Below are 21,808 nucleotides of genomic sequence, written 5' to 3'. Positions count from 1 at the left end.
CGTTCTGTCCAGGAAGTGGATCTCTTGTGTGGACTGGTCCAGGCTGAGGTTGATGGTGGGGTGGAAATTGTTGAAATCATGGTGGAATTCCTCAAGGGCTTCTTTTCCATGGGTCCTGATGTCGAAGATGTCATCAATGTAGCACAAGTAGAGTATGGGCGTAAGGGGACAAGAGCTGAGGAAGCGGTGCTCTAAGTCAGCCAAAAAAGTTGGCATACTGTGGGGCTATGCGGGTACCCATAGCAGTCCCACTGACTTGAAGGTATAAATTGTCTCCAAATCTGAAATAGTTGTGGGTGAGGACAAAGTCAAAGTTCAGCCACCAGGTTTGTCGTAATGGTATCCATCAGGAATAGCATCCCCGATACCATCATGAGCCGGTCTTGCGTGGTGAGTGATGGAGGTAACCACTCCCATGATAGAAAAGTCTCAAACACTCTCGCGAGCGAGCTAGGAAGTTTTAAAAAGTTCCATTGCTTTCTACATCGTTCTCTGGCCTCCCCACCGACCAAAACGGCACTCCTGCACGTCGAAAAGCAAAAAAGTAAAAAATATTTGCATTTCGTGCTTTGAAATTTGAAAACATTACAGTTATATACTTTTATTTATAGTTGTATTTTTATTATTATACTTTGTTATACCTTTATTCTTGTCTACTTATATTCATCATAAAAAACAAATAGTTAAATAATATAGGCCTGTAATTGGACAATTTTATGAATTATGTATACAGAATATGTATAATTTATTGTTTGTTGGTCTATTAAATAAATACTTACATTGATGGTTTTTTTCGTTATGAAAATTTCACTGCCTCGTGCTCCCCTTGGAATTTCTTCACGCCCCCCAGTTTGGGAACCGACGAGCTAGATACTAACTGCTTGATACAATCTGAAAACAATTTGGATACCGTTTGGGATGATGTAAGCTTGTCTCTTCAGTCTCTCTGAAAATGGCAAATAAACGGAGGCTGAGTGACTTGGATGTCCTATTCAGGCAGAAAGAGAGGGCTCTAAGAAGTGTGAAGTCTCCCTTCCCTTTGGCAGGAATGGGGCTTAGGAAAGAATACTAGTAAGGATATCGTTTGATTTAAGTGGAAAACAGAAGTAACCTAGGGAAGAAACTTTGGATATGGTCAAGTGCTAATCTTTGTGGAAGACAACATACGATGGGTCCACCCTAAGCACCTGTAACTCACCTACTTTGAGGGCTGAAGTGACCACCATGATGCAAGGGGAGAGGCTATGATCCTGAAGGGGCTCAACAGAAAGACCCCTGGCAGGACTGCATGGAGTAATAGGACGACGAGCCCTTGACCACATTGGAGTCCATCCTGCTGATAAATGGCCTCTGCTAGGGCTCATTCTCCTCCTCGTCACAGGCCTGGCTGGGGGTCTCTAGTCTGCCCTGCCAGGACCACAGCCTTCATCCCCCTTCCCCCTCACCCCCTTGCATCTGCAGGGATTGGTTATCATGAGCCATGCAGCAGCGCAGAGAGCCCTCTGCAACTCCACTGTCCTAAACTCACTCCTGCTCCTTCACCAGCTGATAGCCCCCACACTATCCCTGGGCAAGAGCCATTCAGTAGCAGAGTGGCATGTCCTGCAGTAAGGGGCTCATTCTCAACATCGTCCCAGTAGGATCAGGACACCTTCAGGCGAGGACGGCCATCCAGCTGGGCCAGGATCACTCAGGGGAAACAAGTGATCATGTAGCAAAAAGGGTTACAGTGGCCACCAAACAGTGAGATCTGAAGGATTAAATACAACAGTGCTTTGGGGTCAGTGTTCAAGGAGAGCATGAATGCAATTACATATATGGCAGGGACTCAACTGCACTAGTACAGTAAGAGGGGCAAGTCTGCTTATGGCAGTAATGGGTCATAAAAGAAAAATCCTAGTAAATAACCTGACGAATTCAAAACAGTGGAAGTCTGGAAAGGGAGAAAAAGACAGTTTGTGCTGCAAAGTCTGTAGAACAGAAGCCTCTAGAAAGGCAAATCTATCATCAAATACTGGAAATTAAAATAAAGCCAAGCAACGGTAGGCCAGGCTACCACAGAAGCCTGTATGGAAAGAATGAAACAAGAGGAAGAAAAAAGCTGTGTATTTGCAGCACACTCTGGTACATGATTGTGCTCTGAGGCGATTCCAACGAATGCTGTCCATGGTTTGAACTTTTATTAGCTCTGTTTCAGAAGCATGTACCAGCAGCGCACACTTGTCCAGAACATCAGCAGCTGGGGGGGAAGGGGACTGCGCACACACACACCCGAATTTTTTTTTGCTCACCACCAAGCTGTAATTAGGGCTTTTTTGAATGGTGAGAAGTTCTGTTTAGTAAACGATGAAACCCCAGAGCTTTCTAGACAGCCATCAATGAATGTCCTTGCAGCATTCAACAATGACAAAATGTGTCAATCAAATACTATTTGCTGAAATCCTTTATTGTTCTTCAGTGCAATGCAGGGGGCATTTTGATTTGGGTTCAAGATGTGCTGCAAGAGTACAGCCAAACGTAGGAAAAAAAACGTGTCAGTCAACACTGACTACATGATGCACAGGCAATGCTTTGTAAAGGACTTGAAAGAAATGTATTCACACCTGCTGCATATAATAGCTCATCTTAATTAGCCTCTTACTCCACTTTTTCATGTTCTCTGTATGTATGTGTGTTTAACTATCTATCTTCTTACTATATGTTCCATTCTATGCATCCGATGAAGTGGGCTGTAGCCCATGAAATCTTATGCTCAAATAAATTTGTTAGTCTCTAAGGTGCCACAAGTACTCCTTTTCTTTTTGCGGATACAGACTAACATGGCTGCTACTCTGAAACATTCCATGCATTGTGCATCTTTTCTCATGCAGCCATTGACCATGCAATCAAAACTGATGCATTCTGCATCAATGAATTTGTGGTACATTTTAATATACCAATAGGGAAAGGCGAGTGCTTTTTAAGTCTGGACAAGCAACAACATGAGCCCACTGCGTTTGTGGCTACTCCTTCGCATTGTGCTATTGCGCTGTTTTTTCTAGCTTGAAGCAGCAAAATTCATTCATTCATATTGGGACAGTTTAACAGACTCATTAAAGATGCATTCACCCCAAAGAAGGCAATGAAATTAGACTGTCGCGGACAAAGAAAACTAGCAGGAACACTATTGCAAGTTATGTTTTCCTTGTGTATCCATCAGGTTTATTTGCAAATGGAAACAAAGGTACCCTTGATACGCTGCACTGACACGTTTGACAGCAACTTATAAGTTGCAGCTGAGGCAGATAATGCCTTAAAAAAGCAGAACTCAAGTCAATGGGCTCCAAAAGGCAATTCCTTCCATATGCAATGCATACTTTTGCATCAGATTTTCAAAGCAAACCAAAGGCAACCATATCCACAATGTACCTGACAGACTATAGTTCAGGATCTTTTTTTGTCAACTGTAAACTGTTTGATCTATTTGTCAAGGCTCAGATGTCATGCAATTTAAGTGACTATAAAAAAAACAGGTTTCAGAGTAGCAGCTGTGTTAGTCTGTTTTCGCAAAAAGAAAAGGAGTACTTGTGGCACTTTAGAGACTAACAAATTTGAGCATAAGCTTTTGAGAGCTACAGCTCACTGTGTATTTTCCCCTTGCCAGACAGAAGTTCAAGCATGATTCTGACTTGCACATGATGCGTGGAGAGTCCTGTGATGACAGCGTACCAGGATTTGAGTACTGGAATAGTGAAACCAAATCATTGCCTGTCATGTCTAGTGTGGCATTACGTGCACTTGCAGTGCCAGTAACTTCTTACAGACACTGATCACCCAGTCTGTTCAGAAAAGGTCAAGATAAACATTGCATGGGCCTCTCTAAAGCCCGCCCTGGGCAGCTCAATGTTTTGTATTGCAATAAGGACATACATTCCAATATGGAGAGCTTTCAAAATCCAGAGTTATCTGCTAGTAACAAATAATTATATATTCCAACACTTGTAACAAGAGGCCCGGGTTTGGTTTTTTTGCTCAAGCCTCCTTAGCTGTGGGAACTGAAGACTACGGGCAAAATTCTGTGATTTAGACTTTTGAATTAAGCTTGTCACAGAAATAAAGTTTTAACTTTTTGAATCTCAACACTGCTGTCACTGACACCCCCCACCTTTGTTTTCCGCAATATAAAAATTAACAAAATCTAAAACCCCTTGATTTTTCCTACTGAGGAAACTGAACTCGATAAAAAATAAATGCTTAAAACAAAACCAAAAGACATTTTCATCAAAACTAAAAATTAACAATCTAACTCTGCCAACTGATTCATAAGCTAAACAAATTGAGCTCTAAGTCTCACTATAAGGCACAAGAGATATTACCCTTGGCTGCTAGTTGGAACTGCTTAGGGTGTAAGGAGGAACTAAGAGACAGCTGGCCCCACTCCACCCCCTTTGGGACCTACTGACAAAGAGATGCAATAGGAAGAATGCACACTAGAAGTAGAATATGTAGTGATAATCACGGAAAGAACCCATATTCTCATTATGGGTCAGCTAATTTTGTCATAGATCCTGGATGTGTTGTAAGAACTTTGAGTTGCCACCTGTGAGTTACTCATGTTTTGTCAGGCAAGCTGGAAAAGACTGGGGTTGCCTTCTGCTGCAACCTAGTGCCTGACTAAAGGAAGGCATGGTGCCAACTTCTCTTAAACAAGCACCTATAGGTAACTATTGCCTCTTATGCAAGTCTATTAGGGGTCATCACCCAGGCTCTGAATTTCCTTGGATCCATACCACTCATGTGAAGTCTGGGCACATATAGTAAGGAGACAGCACTGATCCCAATCCTATAATGGGCAGGTCAAGTAACAATGGTGATTCTAAGTACTAACAAGATTTTGGGGATTTTTTCAGACTTTGGGCAGGGAGGGATGATGGCACTTGAATGGATCTATTTCTATTGAGATCCTAGAGGAGGATAGCAGGTAGCTGAGTGATTGCCATGAAGATGTGTTTATGCAGGGTTTTATTTGTTCAGAACATAGATTTTATGTACACATGAGGATGCTGGGGAGAGGATGGAATGGGAAGATGAGTGATATGGGCTGTTACATCATCAAGGATGTTCTACACTACATGCTTCTAGTCATAAAGTAGATGTTATGACATTCACTCACGAAGCAGAACTAGTAAAAGCTATAACGCTTTTTTTTATAGTGCAGTTTCAGTACATCAGTTTTTCAGAAGTCATTGATATTGTGGTCATTCAAAAGGGGGCAGAGAAGTGACTAACAAGTTAAGTGTTATCATGCCTTGTTATCTGCTCCCTTGTTCCCAAGGAGTTGTCACTGAGCTAGTGTTGTATGTTAGCCTCCTGCACGACTTATGACTGAGCTTTGCAGCACTTGAGATCCTCAGGGACATTTAATGAATGTACACCAACTCACCTACCCTTTCATTTCACATACCCTATTGCATTGATATGATCATCAAGAAGTTTATCCTCATTTATGAATTATAGCCCAGCAGGATAGTATAGTTCCGCTTACTGGAACATAGAGATTATGGACCACAACAAGAAACAGACAATCATTCTGTGGAGGTACTCTGCAATCCTCTCCCAAAGGTTTCTAGGGAGGGCTGCCTCATATCTCTTTGTGATAGGACACTTTTGCATGCCATTCCACGATGATTTCAGCAGGCATTATTGCAACAAACAATTTAGTAGCATATGGACTGGAGGGACTTTGGGATGACTGCAATAGCTGCGGTCTTCATTCCTTTGTTAGAGTCAGGAGTCATATCAGATAAAATCCCCACTGCTTGTTGAAAATAGTACCAATACTCATTGCCACTGCCCTGTACTCATATATATGGAAATAGGGGCCAAAATATTATAGTTTCACATACAACTGATAAATTCCCTAATTTTCTCCACTCCTCACCCTCAGGCCATACTCACACTCACCATGTCTAGGACTGGAGAAAGATGTTGTGCAGAGGCCCTTTAAGGCTGAATCCACAAATTTTCATGGCCACAAATTTTGTAGACCCCTTATTATAAATGTATATCAACCACTGCATAATTCATAGGTTCATTAAAAGATAGTGGAATATTCATCAAATGTACTCCAAGCACTATGCAATTCCTAACAGCCTCAAAAGTTCAGAGCAAGGTAGAGCACAGCCCCCCACACCACATTAATGTGGCAGACCGTGAAAGTGCTCTTTCAAAGCCTCCCTTGGACATACAGTTCCATGCTGAGCTCTAATGTCTCTTGCATCTGGCTGTTTCAAGTCAGACAGGTACTCCACCTCTGCCCTGCACCCTGGCGGCAACCTTTCCCTCTTTGCCTTACAGATATTATGAAGGACAACAGGCAACTAAAACCATTGGGATATTTTTCTCACTGAGATACCACTCTGAGTAAACACAATTGAATTTGACCTCTTCCTCACAGACACCCCCACGCAACTTGCTTCTATCCCACAACACATTGCAAAAAAAGTTTTCCAAACGGCATTGTGCCAGATGGTGGTAAGTGGCACACTGGGATACCTACCTGTAGTGCACTGCACATCAACACAAGCACTCCTGGTGAGTATAAGCATGCACACGCACAAGTGATATATTAACTGTGGCAGCTTTATGCTGACATAATTTGCATGGACCGAAGTCCGTAGCAGACATGGCCTTAGTATGCTTTGACTTACTACCACTTCAAACAGCAGTACATCAAAGCATACTATGAAACTTTTAGTGCACTATAGCAATGTCCACACTGAACATTACTACACAGCAAACTAGTGCACTGTAGATTCACACCTTGGCTTGCCACACTAACTTACTATGTAGATAAGCCCTTGATGTTTTAATTATTCAGCACATATTCCTACAGCTAGATAGTATTTAAAATAAATTCTTGCAGGTCACTGTTGAGAGCTACCGGAAGTTAAAGTAGACTAGTGTTTTACTTTATAATTGAATTTGGCATCAGTATAAGAGTAAATTGTTAAGTGGCTGCATTATAGAAGCCAAAGAATTGTTTGGCACTTCCATAAGACAGCACTGCACACCCAGACATCCAGTGTTTAATTGCAGCAGAGCCTACCCTTGCAAGTTAGTTACTGTATTCTAAACAATAGACTTTCAACTTTTGTATAAATATAGCAATAGCAGGATCCATGCCTTGTTCAAACAAGGAACCCCTTCCTTTCAGACAAAGATGTTATCACTTGGTTGAGTGAGCTAGCACTGAGTCAGAAAACTACAAGTATAAACATTTAAGGATTTGACAGAGAAAATATAAAGCAGACAAATCAAGAGTTAATCGTAGAACAGTGTCCTTAAATAACCCTGCTGTGGCTTGATATTGTAGCTGTACATCCTGCCTCTAGTGTCCCAGCTACTATTAAAAAGTTTGCTGCAGTAAGTTTGACTTCTAAAGGGTAAAATCAAAAGAAGTTTTTAATTAAAACTGGCATTTAAGTCTCATTTCAGTCTCCTGCTGGGAGCAGCCATTTTGTTTATCTTGGTATTCTAGAGCATCCCCACTGTAAAGACCATTTAATCCAGTTCCCAGTCTAAGACTTTTTCATTTTAATAACGTTTCTAATTAAGTATTAAACACTGCCTAAATCCTGACCATTAGAATGTAATGTTGGGTCCTAGGTGGCTCTAATGCAATGGCTTTGGTGTGTTATAGGCCCCACTAATTCTGTAGTGACGTACTTCAACATGACAGCAGGTTTTTGTTCTCCACCAGATACAATAGTGACACTGGATATCTAGTATGTAATAGAAGGATCTGTTCCCTCTGATTTAATACTGAATGGATACCGCATCATGATGTTATGAGTCCTGTACTGAAAGGTGCCATCATTCAAAGTGACTAAAAGCAAACTCCTGACTCCATTTGTAATATTAGAAATATTGTAACTTTTTGCCAGAATAAGGGGATGTTTGCTCCATCTTCCTGCACAAATGCTTAAATTCCCCAAAACAGTGTTTGCGATCTGCCCTACTATAAATGCTATAGGGAAGTCGCAGTCCAGTCAAGAGATGGCTGCATCATTTCTTGCATTTTTTGTTTATCCTTGACAAGCATGAAGGCTTTCAGATGACTATATCAAGAAAAGCGAGCAAAGGCTCATAACATACTGTGATAGGGTTACAGACCACATGCAGAGACTACACATGCTTTGTCTACACGAGACTTTCGCCGGTAAAACTTTTGTCATTAAGGGGCGTGGAAAAAAACACAACACGCACACCCCCGAATGACAAAAGTTTTACCAACGAAAAGCACTGGTGCCAACAGCGCTTTGTTGGTGGGAGAGCTCTTCTGCTGACAAAGCTACCACCGCTTGTTAGGAGTGGAATTTTTTTTGCAGCAGGACAGCTCCCTCTGACAAAGAGCGACTACACTGCACACCTTTTAGCAGCACAGTTGTGTCGCTAGAAGGTGCGTAGTGTAGATATAGCCTAAGGCTATGGTTACATTACAGTTTAGGCCCATATAACTCATGTTGCTCAGAGGTGTGAATAAGCCACCCCCCGAGCGTTGTAAGTTACACTGACCTAAGCAAGGGCTGCAGGGACGCGTGCTGGCCGCTGCTTCCCACAGCTCCCATTGGCCGGGAACAGTGAACCCCGGCCACTGGGAGCTGCGGGGGGGCCATGCCTGTGGGTGGTCAATGTAAACAAAACGTCTTGCGGCCTGCCAGCGAATTACTGTGATGGGCCATGTGCCAAAGGTTGCCAACCCCTGCTCTACACCCAGATAAGCATGCCACAGCATGCAAAACCTGAGAAAATCATAAGAGACAGTCCAGCTAAAAAACAGGCAGGTCACCAAAAGCCCAATTAGTTATTTTAGTTCTATTAGGGACTAACATAGAAAAGACTTTTCCAAATCACTTCTGAGGGCTGGTCTGCAGTACAAGATTGGGTCGGTATAATGATATCACTCAGATGTGAAAAATCCACACCCAAACAAAGCAGTTAAACTGACCTAGCCCCCAGTGTAGACAGAGACTTTGCTCGTTGACCTAGATACTGCCTCTTGGGGAGGTGGATTACCTATGCTGACAGGAGAATCCCTACTGCTGGCATAGGTAGAGTCTTCACTGAAGTTCTACAGCAGTGCAGCTGCAGTGTTTTAAGTGTAGACAAGCCCTAAATCTGAACCTTCAGATAAGGGAGGTTCTCATTCCTTCAGCTACGTACTTAAGACCTGCAGTCCAACTACCAGTGTAAAGGCAGGAAAAAAATGCCATCTCCAAAGGTCCATCATACTACAGCAGAGATACATCGAGACAGTGGAGTTGGGTAATACTTTAGAGAAGCCCAACAGCCACCCTCTCAAGGCTATTCTACCAAATTACCTCATTTAAGAAACGGACACTATTCTAGTGGGAAGACAAGTGTGTCTGCCTCAAACAGATAATCCACAATAAGATGATCCCACGGCAAACATCAAACCCATCTATGCTGCTTTTCATCAAATTGTCTTCCATCCTCAGGAAGCTTGGAAAGGCTTATCAAACAACTCAAAACAGCCTCACATTCTTACTTCATTTCACCTCATGCAAACCTATTATTCTCCTCACATTGAATTTTCAAGTATTTTATTTCCTGACCAGGCTATACAAAACATGTAGATTCTTTTTAGAGTTCATAATTTTTTAAAAATGTCTATGCCATTATTGTTTAGGATGCAAATATTCTTTGACTTTACCAGAGTCTATGAATGTTTTGAATACTAAAAAGCTGATTAACCCTAGCTACTACAGTTTGGTAACAGAGTCAAGTTCCTCCCACTATGAAGAAACTGCTAGTTATTTTCTGGGGAAATAATCATCTGGCTTCTAACTTAACTGCCTGCATCTTGTGGAGTCAAAACAACCACCTTGTCCACATTCAGAAGTTGCAATGGTTTAACTTAAATTGGAGTGCTGTCTTTTCAGTAAGTAGTCTCCTCAACTTCCCTCTTCTGACAGCAATAGTGTGGTCAAGTACCTTTTCAAACATCTAAAGGAGTTTGGGGGTATGGATGAGTGCAAGGTGGCTGAAGCTCAATCCAGACAAAACGGAGATGGTAGTTTGGAGGAAACCAAGTGGAGTGCGAGGGAGAGACTATGTCTGACCTTCCGGATGAGGGTGTTTGTCCACTAGTTACTCATGTTTGCTGCATGGATGTCTGTTTAGATTCTCCATTATTGATGGATTATCAATTTTTGGCAATAAGAAAGATGGACTTCTCAACTGTACTTAGCAACGTCTCTTGGATATGGACCTCTACCACAACTGATGCTTTGTCATCTCAAGATTAGGTTACTGCAATACACTTCTTGGGAGTACATCTTAAAATCTACTCAGAAAATGAAGACTGGATGGAATGTGGAAGGCTGCTTTTTAACTAGAGTGCCAAACATTGCACTATGCTTAATGATCTGAATTGGCGGATTATGATTTTCCAGGTGTTGGCTTTAACCTACAAATCTGCAAACAGCCTAGGCCCTGCCTACTCAGACTCTCTCTCCCTGCCATATAGCCAGAGTCTAGATTGGTGTAGGTATTTGAAAGAGAACTGTTGGCAGAACATTCTCTACAATGGCCCTTCAGTTTTGGAATTCTCCCCAATCCTGCTCAGAAATAGCTCTGCAGAACATGCTGCAAAGTTCAAATTTTAGGGAGCTTCCAAAATGGAGCACTTGACAGAGAGCGCTTTAGGCAGAGTATCTTTCCTCATTTTTCTTTTACTCAAGCCTTGATCAATTATTGCTTTATCTGGTGGAGGTTGTCAATTTGTTTCTCTACTGGGTAGAGCTTTTGAAGCCACTGTCAGTCTCCTAGATATTGACAGGTTTCAGAGTAGCAGCCGTGTTAGTCTGTATTCGCAAAAAGAAAAGGAGTACTTAATGCATCCGATGAAGTGAGCTGTAGCTCACGAAAGCTTATGGTCAAATAAACTGGTTAGTCTCTAAGGTGCCACAAGTACTCCTTTTCTTTTTTAGATATTGACAATAAGCTATGAATCTTATCACTTCAATGTCCTTCATGAATAAGCAGTTTTACAGAATGAAACCAAAGTTTCAATGAACTTTTTAGTATTTGTTTCTGTAGTTTGAATTTTTAACTAAAAGAAGTGCATGAAAAATACTTGAGACTATATTCAGGAATTCTAGCCTAAAGGCTTCCCTCATAACTTACAGTGGTCAGAGATTGTTTGCAGTGTTGTTGTACCCATGTGGGTCCCAGGATATTAGAGAAACAAGGTGGGTGAGGTAGTATCTATTTTTGGACCAAGACAGACAAGCTTTCAAGCTACACAGAGTCTTCATTAGGTCCCCAGACCTGAAGAAGAGCTCTGTGTAGCTCAAAACCTTGTCTTTCTTGGTCCAATAAAAGATATTACCTCACCCACCTTGTGTCTTTAGTGGCCAGAAAGAAAGAACTGAGTTGAGACTTAATCCATTTCTAGAATCAAATTGCTCACATGGTAGAAGTATCAGAGAGGGACCCTAATTCTATAGGGAAGTAACTGATGTTACTCACCTTTTAAGCAGTTACATAACTTTATGTTAAACAGTCTTACCGCCTACTTTTTAGTATGCATCCTTTTTATTGCTGTACATATGACAGTTAAGAAACACCCATTCTTATATAGCGTATAGCAATTCTTTACTCTTCTATTCAACAAAATTCAATGTTTGGGGGCTTTGCTGATGAATTGGGGCCTAACTGAGCAGATTCAGACAATTACCAACATTTAACATTTCTATTGCAGTTGTTTCTGGAAGCCCCTGTTGTAGGCAGACAAAGTACAGAGATTTTATTCTCCGTCGTGTTTCCCATCTAAATATAGGTCCCTACTGAAGATCACATTTTCAACTTTTACTAATCACAGAAGTGACATGGGGAATGACTTAGCGATCTTAATTTTTAAAACGTTTCTTTTGTTGCAAGATCAGATAATTGTGTTCCATTAAGCCATGAGAACCCTAAGATCTACCTGAAGAAAAGGGTAATCATACAGCGTGGGAAAACAAAGAAAAACTGATTATAACTGTTAGTTTCAGACTGCTGCTGGATGGTTCTGGGGAATTCTTCTGCTTGGGTTAATTTGCATGGGTCAACAGCAATAGTACTGCACATGTTCAGTGAAGTGATAAGGCACAGGTCCAGCACTGCCATGTCAGCACTACTACTATATAAACCTGGAACATCTTCATAAATTTGGGATGAGAAAAACATCTAGAGACCAGCCATCAAGAAGAAGGGATGACCCTAGAGACTGAGGCTAGAGCAGAGTCACAAATTGGAGGAAAAGAGACACACAGGGAGAACTGGACATTTAACACACCGGGGGAGGTCGAGGGGGGGAAATCAATTCCAGAGGAAGAATCTAGCAGCAGGAGAGGGCTTATATCCTCTGTGCAGGGGTCTGTGGGAGAATGAATAGTGAAAAGAATCACCCCATAGCTTCCCTGAACCAATGGAACTGATGCACCCCAAGTACTGTACCTAGCTGGTGTCTCAGCAATCACATCTCAATAGCTCATAATTACTAAAAAGGTTCTGGGAAAACCATCACTCCATTAAACACACAACAGCATGTAGGAAAACATGAGAATTCATGCGACAGTGAACCCTGCTAAAGTCAATGTTTTATATTAGAAGTGTTAACTCCTTAGCCAGAATGAGAGCTTTACAGTGAGCCCTGAACAGTGGGCATCACTCCTTCCAGTAAGATAGCAGGCACCTGGCCATTACAATTAAGAATACTTTTCACAAGAAGCATTTCTGACCAGGTGACCTTTTTAGAAAGCCACATGAGAGGGCTAGGCGAAGTCTCCCGGTAAAGGCTCGTTGATCAGCACACTGCCCCTCTCCTAGCCACAGGGCACCACTGGAGCCGAAGCACTCCGAATCCCCCCTACTCCAGGGCCTTGGCAGACTGAGGAATCACGGCGAACCCGACGGCCCTGAGGCCGGGCAGATACCGAGACAGGCAGCGCTCTCACCTACAGGGCCCGCGCACGGTGCCAGCCATCAGATCCGCGAGGAAGGCGGCTCCTTTTCGCCACTCGGATCAGTTTCTGGCGGCACCCCGCACGGTTAGTGCGCCCCAGGCTCTCCCGGTCAAGTGAAGCTGCCGGAGTCCCGCTCCCCCGGCAGCTCCCGGCCGGGCTCCACCTGTCGCTGGGGACTCTCGGCGCAAGGTGCGGAACCAGCCCGCAGGACGCTCTGGAGAGCGATGCAGCAGGAGGGGAACCCCCGCCCCGGGTTCGGCCAGGCTCGCAGCTCAGCGCCGCTGCCGGGCTCCCACCGCACTCCCCGCCCCCGGCAATCAGCGAGCGGCAACCAGCCCGGCCACTCACCCGTAGCCGCCACAGCCTCGGAACGGCAAGTTTCCTAGGGCCGCCGCCCGGTCCCGGGCTCTCGGGAGCGGCCACCCGGCCTGCCCGAGCGCCTGCCGCCGCCCCAGTCTCTCCCCGCCTCAGTCCGGCCCGACCGCTTCGATTCCCCCACCGCCCCCGCTCCGGGAGCCGCAGCCCCGCGCTCACCCACGCTCCGGTAGCCCAGGATCGCGATCTTGCGGGACTTGGACGGCGGCATCTTCTCCCCGCCCGGCCCCGACCCACATCAAGGGCGGCGGCTGAGGAGGCGGCGGCGGCGAGGCGGGGTGGCGGGACTGGACGGAAGACCCCGAGGGCGAGAGAAAGAGGAGACAAGCAACATGCACGGACCGGCGGCCGCACCGACCGGATGGGGCTCCCTACGCGCAGCAGCGGCGCTGTCCCCACGTGACCTCTACATCACCAGCCGCACGTAGCCGAACGTCGTTACGTCACGAGCCGAGGCTGAGATTGTGGAGTTAAAAGCCGGCCGGAAACGCGACGGCGCGGAAAACTCGCTGCGTCATTTTCGGCCTTCACACCACCCCTTAGCTACGGAGCAAGTAGGACTTCTGATTGGGCCTGAACCGTAAAGTAGGTTATAATACCCTGAACGAGATTGGCCGCAGATTATGCACGCTGACTAGCCAGCGCCATCGATTGGCTGTATTTGAAGGGTGAGGCGGGGCTAAATGGTGGGGCAGCCAAATCGTGATTGGTGGAGAGGGTAGAGTTGTGCATGCGTCAGCGATGGGGGCCTTACTGGGGTTGGTTGGTTTAGGCTCAATCAGCTTTGCGCCTTGAGGCTGCGGAGCGGGTGGGGATGCTCGAGGGAGCGCGTGCCCGGGTGTGGTGGCGGTTGGGCTGGGGCCTCTTTTGAATATGCCGCTTTTGGCAAGTGCTGCAAAACCCGCCTGCTCACGCGCGCGGGCGGGGCGTTGACGCTCCGGCTGTGGGGCCTCTCCCCTGGTTCAAGTAATCCCCGCGCCGAGCCGCATTACGCCTCCGCGCCGCTGAGGCAGGGGCTGCGCTAGCCATGGGGCAGCCCCACGCGCGGGGGGTGGGAGGGGGTTACGTTTCAGGGCAGCTGCCCTGGGCTGCAGATTTGGCCCGGGTGCCCCCACATGGTGACGGAAAAACGGCGGGGGCAAACGTGAGGGGGCGTTGCGGGCCAGGGCACCATGCCGGGCGCTAGCTTGGCCCAGTAGCCCCTCTGTCAGAGCGAGAGGCCGCAGGGCGGCAGAAGAAGTTCCTGAAGGATGAGTTCACCTCTCTAGGACACTGGGCCACACTAGCAGGCCAGAGAGATTGACTTGCACGGGGGCAGCAACGCTAGCAAAAGGGCGATGTGGGGCGGGTGTTATAACCTACGTTACGGCTCAGGCCCGATCAGAGGTGTTTGCTCCGTACCTTAGCTAAGGGTTTGCAGGGAGTTCTCACTGTAATGTGGTGCTGGAGTATTGAATCTGAGGTAGGCTCCGGCACTGCACATTTGAACCCTACCCCAGGCAGAAGTCTGGTGATCTGTAGGCATGTTGCTATTATCTGTCTCTGGAAAATGCGTTCTGCTAATTTGTACAGCTAATTTAGAAGGGGCTGTTATTTTCTGAAAGAAATATATGCTGTACATGGACTTAATACAAAAATACTCCCTCGCCAACTGCACACCCCTAGCTGCCACTCCACACTGGAACCTGTTTGAGATACAGTAGGACCTCAGAGTTATGGACACCAGAGTTGCAAACTGACATAACTTTCTGTCAACCACACACCTCATTTGGAACCAGAAGTATGCAATGAGGCAGCAACGGTGACCAAAAAAAAGCAAATACAGTTCAGTACGGCGTTAAACGTAAACTACTAAAAAATAAAGGGAAAGTGTTATAAAGATAGTTGACAAGGTAAGGTAACTTTCTGTGCTTGTTTCATTTAAATTAAGATTGTTAAAAGCAACATTTTTCTTCTGGATGATAAAGTTTTAAAGCTTCATTATGGCACTGTTCTGTTGTAAACTTTTGAAAGAACAACCATAATATTTTGTTCAGAGTTACAAACAATTTCCACTCCCAAGGTGTTTGTAATTCTGAGGTTCTACTGTATCATCATAAAACTACAACCACTACTTGATGGCTACCCCATCATGAAAGAAATCTTTCTTGACCTCCTGTCTTTTGGCCTTCAAACAACCTCTCCAAGCTCACCATCACACGCAAGCTCTCCACAGACTAGGACACACCAGTTCAAAGTGGTACCAGACCAGACCCTACCAGAACAACAGATGCAAAACCTGCAGATATATTTCCAGTGGTATGATGATCAACACTCCCCACAACACACCTTTCAAAATCCATGGGTCTTATACATGCCTATCACAATATGTGGTGTACCTTATCCAGTGCACCAAATGCCCCAATAGCAGCTACATGGGTGAAACCGACAATCATTTAGAAAAATTACAGACAAAACACACTGTTACCTATGGGTAACACTTTTTACAAAGAAATCACTTTATATCAGACCAGGCCTTATCTTCAAAGGACAGCTGCACAAGACCTTCAAAAGACAAGCCTGGGAGCTTAAAGTCATAATTTTGCTAGACTAAAAATCACAGACCAAATTGAGACACTGAATTTATGGCTTGTTACAATCTATAGCCTGCTAACAAAACCACCCCTCCACCCTGGTGCTTCCTCCCCACTTTCCTCCTTGTGACTGTAGGAGTGTAGCTGGGCCATTTCACTTTGAATGATTCCTTGAAATATGTCAGGTTTCAGAGTAGCAGCTGTGTTAGTCTGTATTCGCAAAAAGAAAAGGAGTACTTGTGGCACCTTAGAGACGAACAAATTTATTTGAGCATAAGCTTTCGTGAGCTACAGCTCACTTTATCGGATGCATTCAGTGGAAAATACAGTGGAGAAATTTCTACGTAGAGAACATGAAACAATGGGTGTTACCATACACACTGTGACGAGAGTGATCACTTAAGGTGCGCTATTACCAGCAGGAGAGCGGGGGGGGGGAGAGGAAGAAACCCCTTCCCGCTCCCCTGCTGGTAATAGCTCATCTTAAGTGATCACTCTCCTTACAGTGTGTATGGTAACTCCCATTGTTTCAAGTTCTCTATGTATATAAATCTCCCCACTGTATTTTCCACTGAATGCATCCGATGAAGTGAGCTGTAGCTCATGAAAGCTTATGTTCAAATAAATTTGTTAGTCTCTCAGGTGCTACAAATACTCCTTTTCTTAAAATATGTGTAACTACTTATGTTAAACAATCTGTTCCATCTTGTATTTAGCTGTGACATTGAGAGCAAGTCTAGAAAATTAAGCTGATTTAAGTTACTTTGATGTACAGCTACTGCAGTAATTACATCAATTTTACATGTCCACCCTACACTCCTTTTGTCAGTAGTGCACATCATCATCAGGAGTGCGTCCATCGATTTAATGGACGGTGCGGGGCACTGACAGCCTGGAGCTTCGCCACCCAGGGCTGATAAACTCAGGGGTGAGGGGGAAGAGAAAAAAGTTCTTTGCTCTTGATTACAGTGATCTGAGGTGTTACTTGGAGCAATAACAGAGGAAACACTTTCAGAAAAGTGATATTTAATTTTAGGGTGATCTTTCAAGCACCTAATTGGTACCAAAGATCACAGATTCTGGCCCAGACAGGAAGGAACCTATAGTTTGTTTCCTACTTAGGTCTGGTCTACATTAAAAAATTTTGCCAGTTAGGAGTGTGGGGAAAAACCCACACACACCTAATTGACATAACTATGCCAGCAAAAGCCCTATTGTAGGTGCAGTTTTATTCAGGGAGCTGGTGTAAGCTACACCAGCAGAAGAACTCTTGCTGATGGCAAGCTGCATCTACCCTATGAGGGTTTGCTGATATCTATGCTAGCAAATCCTTTCTCGCATAAACAGGGCCTGACTCACTTGTTTTTCCAGTTACTATTTACTCTTCCCACCATCCATGAATAAATGGTAAACATTAGAAAGTGGAAGCAAAGACAGTTCTATCTAAGGAAATGGCTCCCTCTGTTTTTCCTAGTACATCTTGTCTCACTTTGTCTTCTAGACTGTAAATTCTTCAAGGCAGGGATAACTGTGATTATATTGTGAAAATCAGAGTACGTTGTTGGCCTTTAATGAATAGTTGCACCAACAGAAAGAAGTTCTCTGATATGAGAACATAGATTCAATGAGATAATATTTTAAGACAGTGAGATGTAAGATAGCATGATGTGGATAGCATTCTGCTGATGATGCAGCACAGTCATTTGTCCTTGACATTTATGTCTGAACTTTGTTTCCATTCATTAGGGGATAAATCCTATCTCCTCGTCTATGAAAGGCTGGATGTGGGGATGGGGAGAGAGGGGTGGCATGTAGGATCTGTGCCCCCATATGCCTTCTGGCGCTTTACTTCACAGTATCTTCCAATCTACAGGTTATGGAGGTAGAGGATCTGGTGCTATGAGGATACTCCTGTTCTTCCCTACCTTCAGGGGCAAGTTAGGATTGCAAAGGGCTACTGTGGCCATAGTGCTCTGCAGTCTGAGAGGAGGAATCCTTGCCCCTTCCCCCTCTGGGTCTAGTAGCTACTGTACAGTCCAGTGTCTGGGTCATTTGCTAGATGGGAGAAGCAAAAAGAACTGGGCTGATTTGCTGGCATTTTATTATTTTAATTGTTGTGCGTCTGTAACAACATTTGGAGGATCCTGCTGGTGTCTGTTGTAGCCATGACTGTACCTTCCAAATCTGCATAGCCCCTTACGACTAGTCCTGAGACATCTGGGCACTGTTCCCTGCTCCTCCCTCCCTACAGCATTCAGAAAATATTTTATATTTAAAAGGTGGGTCAGACCCCCTGGACACATTCCTGCCAGGGCTTGGTAAGCAGCAGTCATTCTACCTCCAGGGGATATCAGTCTGGTTCCACTGGATCTTTCTTTTGCTTCACCCCCTTTTCTTTTTTTTCCTTTCACCTCCTGGGCTATACTTATCTCTTCACTGTTTCTCTTCATGGTTAACTTCCTCTCATTGTCTCCCTCCACCAGGTGGGAACAGGCTGGCACAGGCACTGCACTGTTTTCTGATTCTCCTCTCTTCAACGGCCCAGACTCAAACTTTTCACCTCAACAATCTTTACCTCCTCCTCCTCCTGCTAAAAGTTCTTCAGCCCCACCACGATGCATTCTTGTTGAATAACAGTAGGAAGGAAAAGGGTACCATGCCATTTCTCCTCCTAAAAGACATTGTGCCTTTAAGGCACAAGCCCACATAGACTCACAGTTCCTCCTGTAGCTCTCCAGTGCACAGGGAGATCATGCCCACTGCACCACCCATTCACCGGGTGCACCCAATCCCCCACACAGCCAGCCAGTGGGTGGTGGTCCAGCCTCTCCCTGCATGTATTGGGATAGTTAGCATCCCAGAGGTTTGCAATTTTGCCTAGGCCCTATAAGATGTATCTGTGATTGGCAAAAGAGGGGATAGCTGGTGGAGGCCTACAACTCTGCTCTAGAGGTTGCATGAGCTCCACATTTGTTTCCAGACCTAATTCAAGATATTTGTTTTGATACATAGGCACAAAAGGGCCGTAGTTATCTCAGAAACATCCTCTCTGCTTGAGTTTTACCTTGATCATTTTGATCAACTGGGCAGGTAAGCTGAACCTCCTTAGTTTTGTTTGTCTGTGGGTAAGGCACCGTCATTCAACAGCCTTCAACTGTGAAATTTCTTCCCAATCTGGGTCCAACACGGCCTGAGTTTCATGCTCAGATAATACAGAAAATTGGGATGAACACAGTATAACAATTTGTCAACCTTCAGGGCAAAGTTCAAGGCCTATCTGTTTTATCCAGGCTCTTGATTTTGTTTGAAGGAGTAATTTATATGTATGTGTTAATACTGGTTTAGGTGACATAGTGCACTGTTTTTATTATAAACTAGCCTAGAGCATGATAAGCACAGCTAATAAATGCAAACCATAACTTCCAGGCATGTGCCTAGGCTGTGAGATAGTGAGTGGTCAAAATACAGACACAAACATTAAAAAATCAAGCACAAAATTGTGAGTGGAACACCAAAAGATAAATTCTGAGGCAGATTGGGGTGCAGGTGGGGAAAGGGCAGATGGCAACCTGTTTTTTTTTTTTTTTTGACCATTCCTACATCTGTGGAGATGAGGTGGAGGAGGAAAAACTGAAATGAATCTTGCAGGGGGGTGGGAAACTCATGGTGACATGGTGCTGTTTGAAAACCACTGTCCTAGAATACCAGCTGGGTTTATACGGGGGCAGGGACCCAATCAAGAGTCATGAGGTTGCTCCCTGTTAGAGTGCTTGAGCCAGGACTTCCGATGGGCTGTGTCCATAGCAGGTTGTGAGTAGTGGAGCACAAGCTAGTTACAGGTACTGCTGGGTGGCAGCATGGAGAGGTCTGCCTAATGGCCACAAGAGTTCAGGCTCCTATTCCATATCCTGAGTCTCTTCCATGGCACCACGTCCTGCAGATAAGGAACATGTTGGACAATTCTATGGTTGGGTGGCCCATGCAACCATGACTAAACACTAGGTAATCAGGGAAAATGTACCCTCAGCAGTCCTCCTCCCCCCTGCAGTCCTCCACCCTGTGCAGCAGCACCATGTGCATGCTAAAGAGAGAAAGGAGAATGGAGGCCTGGTGACATGCAAAAGTAGAGAATTCTTTTGTTTGTACTGATTTCCCTATTCAATGGTAGTGTTACACACTTTACTTTATTACTGATTTGAGTATTTTATTACTGTTGTTTTGGTGTTGTAATGGCAATTGACCTGCCTGAGAATGCTTTAATTTTTTTTGTAATACAGCTGTGTTCACAAATAAAGGCTTTCATTTTATTAATAGGGCTGTTCATTAATCGCAGTTAATTCACGCAATTAACTCAAAAAATTAAATACGTTTAAAAATTAATTGTGATTAATCGCACTGTTAAACAATAGAATATCAATTGAAATTTATTAAATATCTTTGGATGTTTTTCTACATTTTCAAATATGTTGATTTCTATTACAACACAGAATACAAAGTGTACAGTGCTCACTTTATAAAACTGTTTTTGATTACAAATATTTGAACTGTAAAAATGATAAAAGAAATAGTATTTTTCAATTCACCTCATACAAGTACGGTAGTGCAATCTCTTTATCATAAAAGTGTAGCTTACAAAGGTAGATTTTTTTTTTTGTTACATAACTGCACTCAAAAACAAAACAGTGTAAAACTTTAGAGCCAACAAATCCACTCAGTCCTACTTCTTGTTCAGCCAATTGCTAAGACAGACAAGTGTGTTTACATTTATGGGAGATACTGCTGCCTGCTTCTTATTTACAATGTTACCTGAAAGGGAGAACAGGCATTTGCATGGCTCTTTTGTAGCCGGTATTGCAAGGTATTTACATTCCAGATATGCTAAACATTTGTATGCCCCTTCATGCTTCGGCCACCATTCCAGAGGACATGCTGCCATGCTGATGATGCTTGTTAAAAAAATAATGCATTAATTAAATTTGTGACTGAACTCCTTGGGGGAGAATTGTAGTCTCCTGCTCTGTTTTACCTGCATTCTGCCATATATTTCATGTTATAGCAGTCTCGGATGATGACCCAGCACGAGTTCTTTTTAAGAACACTTTCACAGCAGATTTGACAAAATGCAAATAAGGTACCAATGTGAGATTTCTAAAAATACTACAGCACTTGACTCAAGGTTTAAGAATCTGAAGTGCTATCCAAAATCTTGGTCGAGGTGTGGAGCATGCTTTCAGAAGTCTTAAAAGAGCAACGCTCCGATGAGGAAACTACAGAACCCGAACCACCAAAAAAGAAAATCAGCCTTCTGTTGGTGGCATCTGACTCAGATGATGAAAATGAACATTCATCTGTCTGTTCTGCTTTGGATCATTATTGAGCAGAACCTGTCATCAGCATGGACGCATGAATGGTGGTTGAAGCATGAAGGGACATATTAATCTTTAGAGCATTTGGTATGTAAATACCTTGCAACGCCGGCTACAACAGTGCCATGCGAACGCCTGTTCTCACTTTCAGGTGACATGGTAAACAAGAAGCAGGCAGCATTACCTCCTGCAAATTGTAACCAAACTTGTTTGAGCAATTGGCTGAACAAGAAGTAGGACTGAGTGGACTTGTAGGCACTAAAGTTTTATATTGTTTTATTTTTGAATGCAGTTTTTTTTGTACATAATTCTACATTTCTAAGTTAAACTTTCATGATAAACAGATTGCACTACGGTACTTGTATTAGGTGAATTGAAAAATAAAATTTGTTTTTTACAGTGCAAATATTTTTAATCAAAAATAAATATAAAGTGATCACTGTACACTTTGTATTCTGTGTTGTAATTTAAATCAATATAT

At 43.9% G+C, this 21,808-nt stretch overlaps 1 protein-coding gene and 1 long non-coding RNA gene across 11 annotated transcripts in view; one reads left to right on the top strand and one right to left on the bottom strand.

Moving 5' to 3' along the window:
- Window positions 1-13,841, bottom strand: part of RHEB (Ras homolog, mTORC1 binding) — a 60,418-nt gene extending 46,577 nt beyond the window's left edge. For all 5 annotated transcript variants that reach the window (XM_043541598.1, XM_043541600.1, XM_037891133.2 and 2 more), the window contains exon 1: window positions 13,548-13,841. In XM_043541598.1, the coding sequence (XP_043397533.1) occupies window positions 13,548-13,599 (52 nt within the window). In that variant the 5' untranslated portion in view covers window positions 13,600-13,841. The remainder of the gene's footprint in view (window positions 1-13,547) is intronic.
- Window positions 13,842-13,851: 10 nt separating this feature from the next.
- LOC114019417 overlaps window positions 13,852-21,808 on the top strand; it is a 31,020-nt gene continuing 23,063 nt past the window's right edge. For 5 of the 6 annotated variants that reach the window (XR_006289132.1, XR_006289130.1, XR_006289131.1 and 2 more), the window contains exon 1: window positions 13,852-13,973. This is a non-coding gene — a long non-coding RNA (uncharacterized LOC114019417). Of the gene's footprint in view, window positions 14,057-21,808 lie in introns of all 6 variants that reach the window. The other variant, XR_006289129.1, reaches the window with a different exon arrangement.

The sequence above is a fragment of the Chelonia mydas genome, chromosome 2 (assembly GCF_015237465.2).
Source record: "Chelonia mydas isolate rCheMyd1 chromosome 2, rCheMyd1.pri.v2, whole genome shotgun sequence".
Classification (NCBI taxonomy): domain Eukaryota; kingdom Metazoa; phylum Chordata; order Testudines; family Cheloniidae; genus Chelonia; species Chelonia mydas.
Note: the sequence above shows the minus strand (reverse complement) of the source record. Positions and strands in the feature narration are given on the sequence as shown.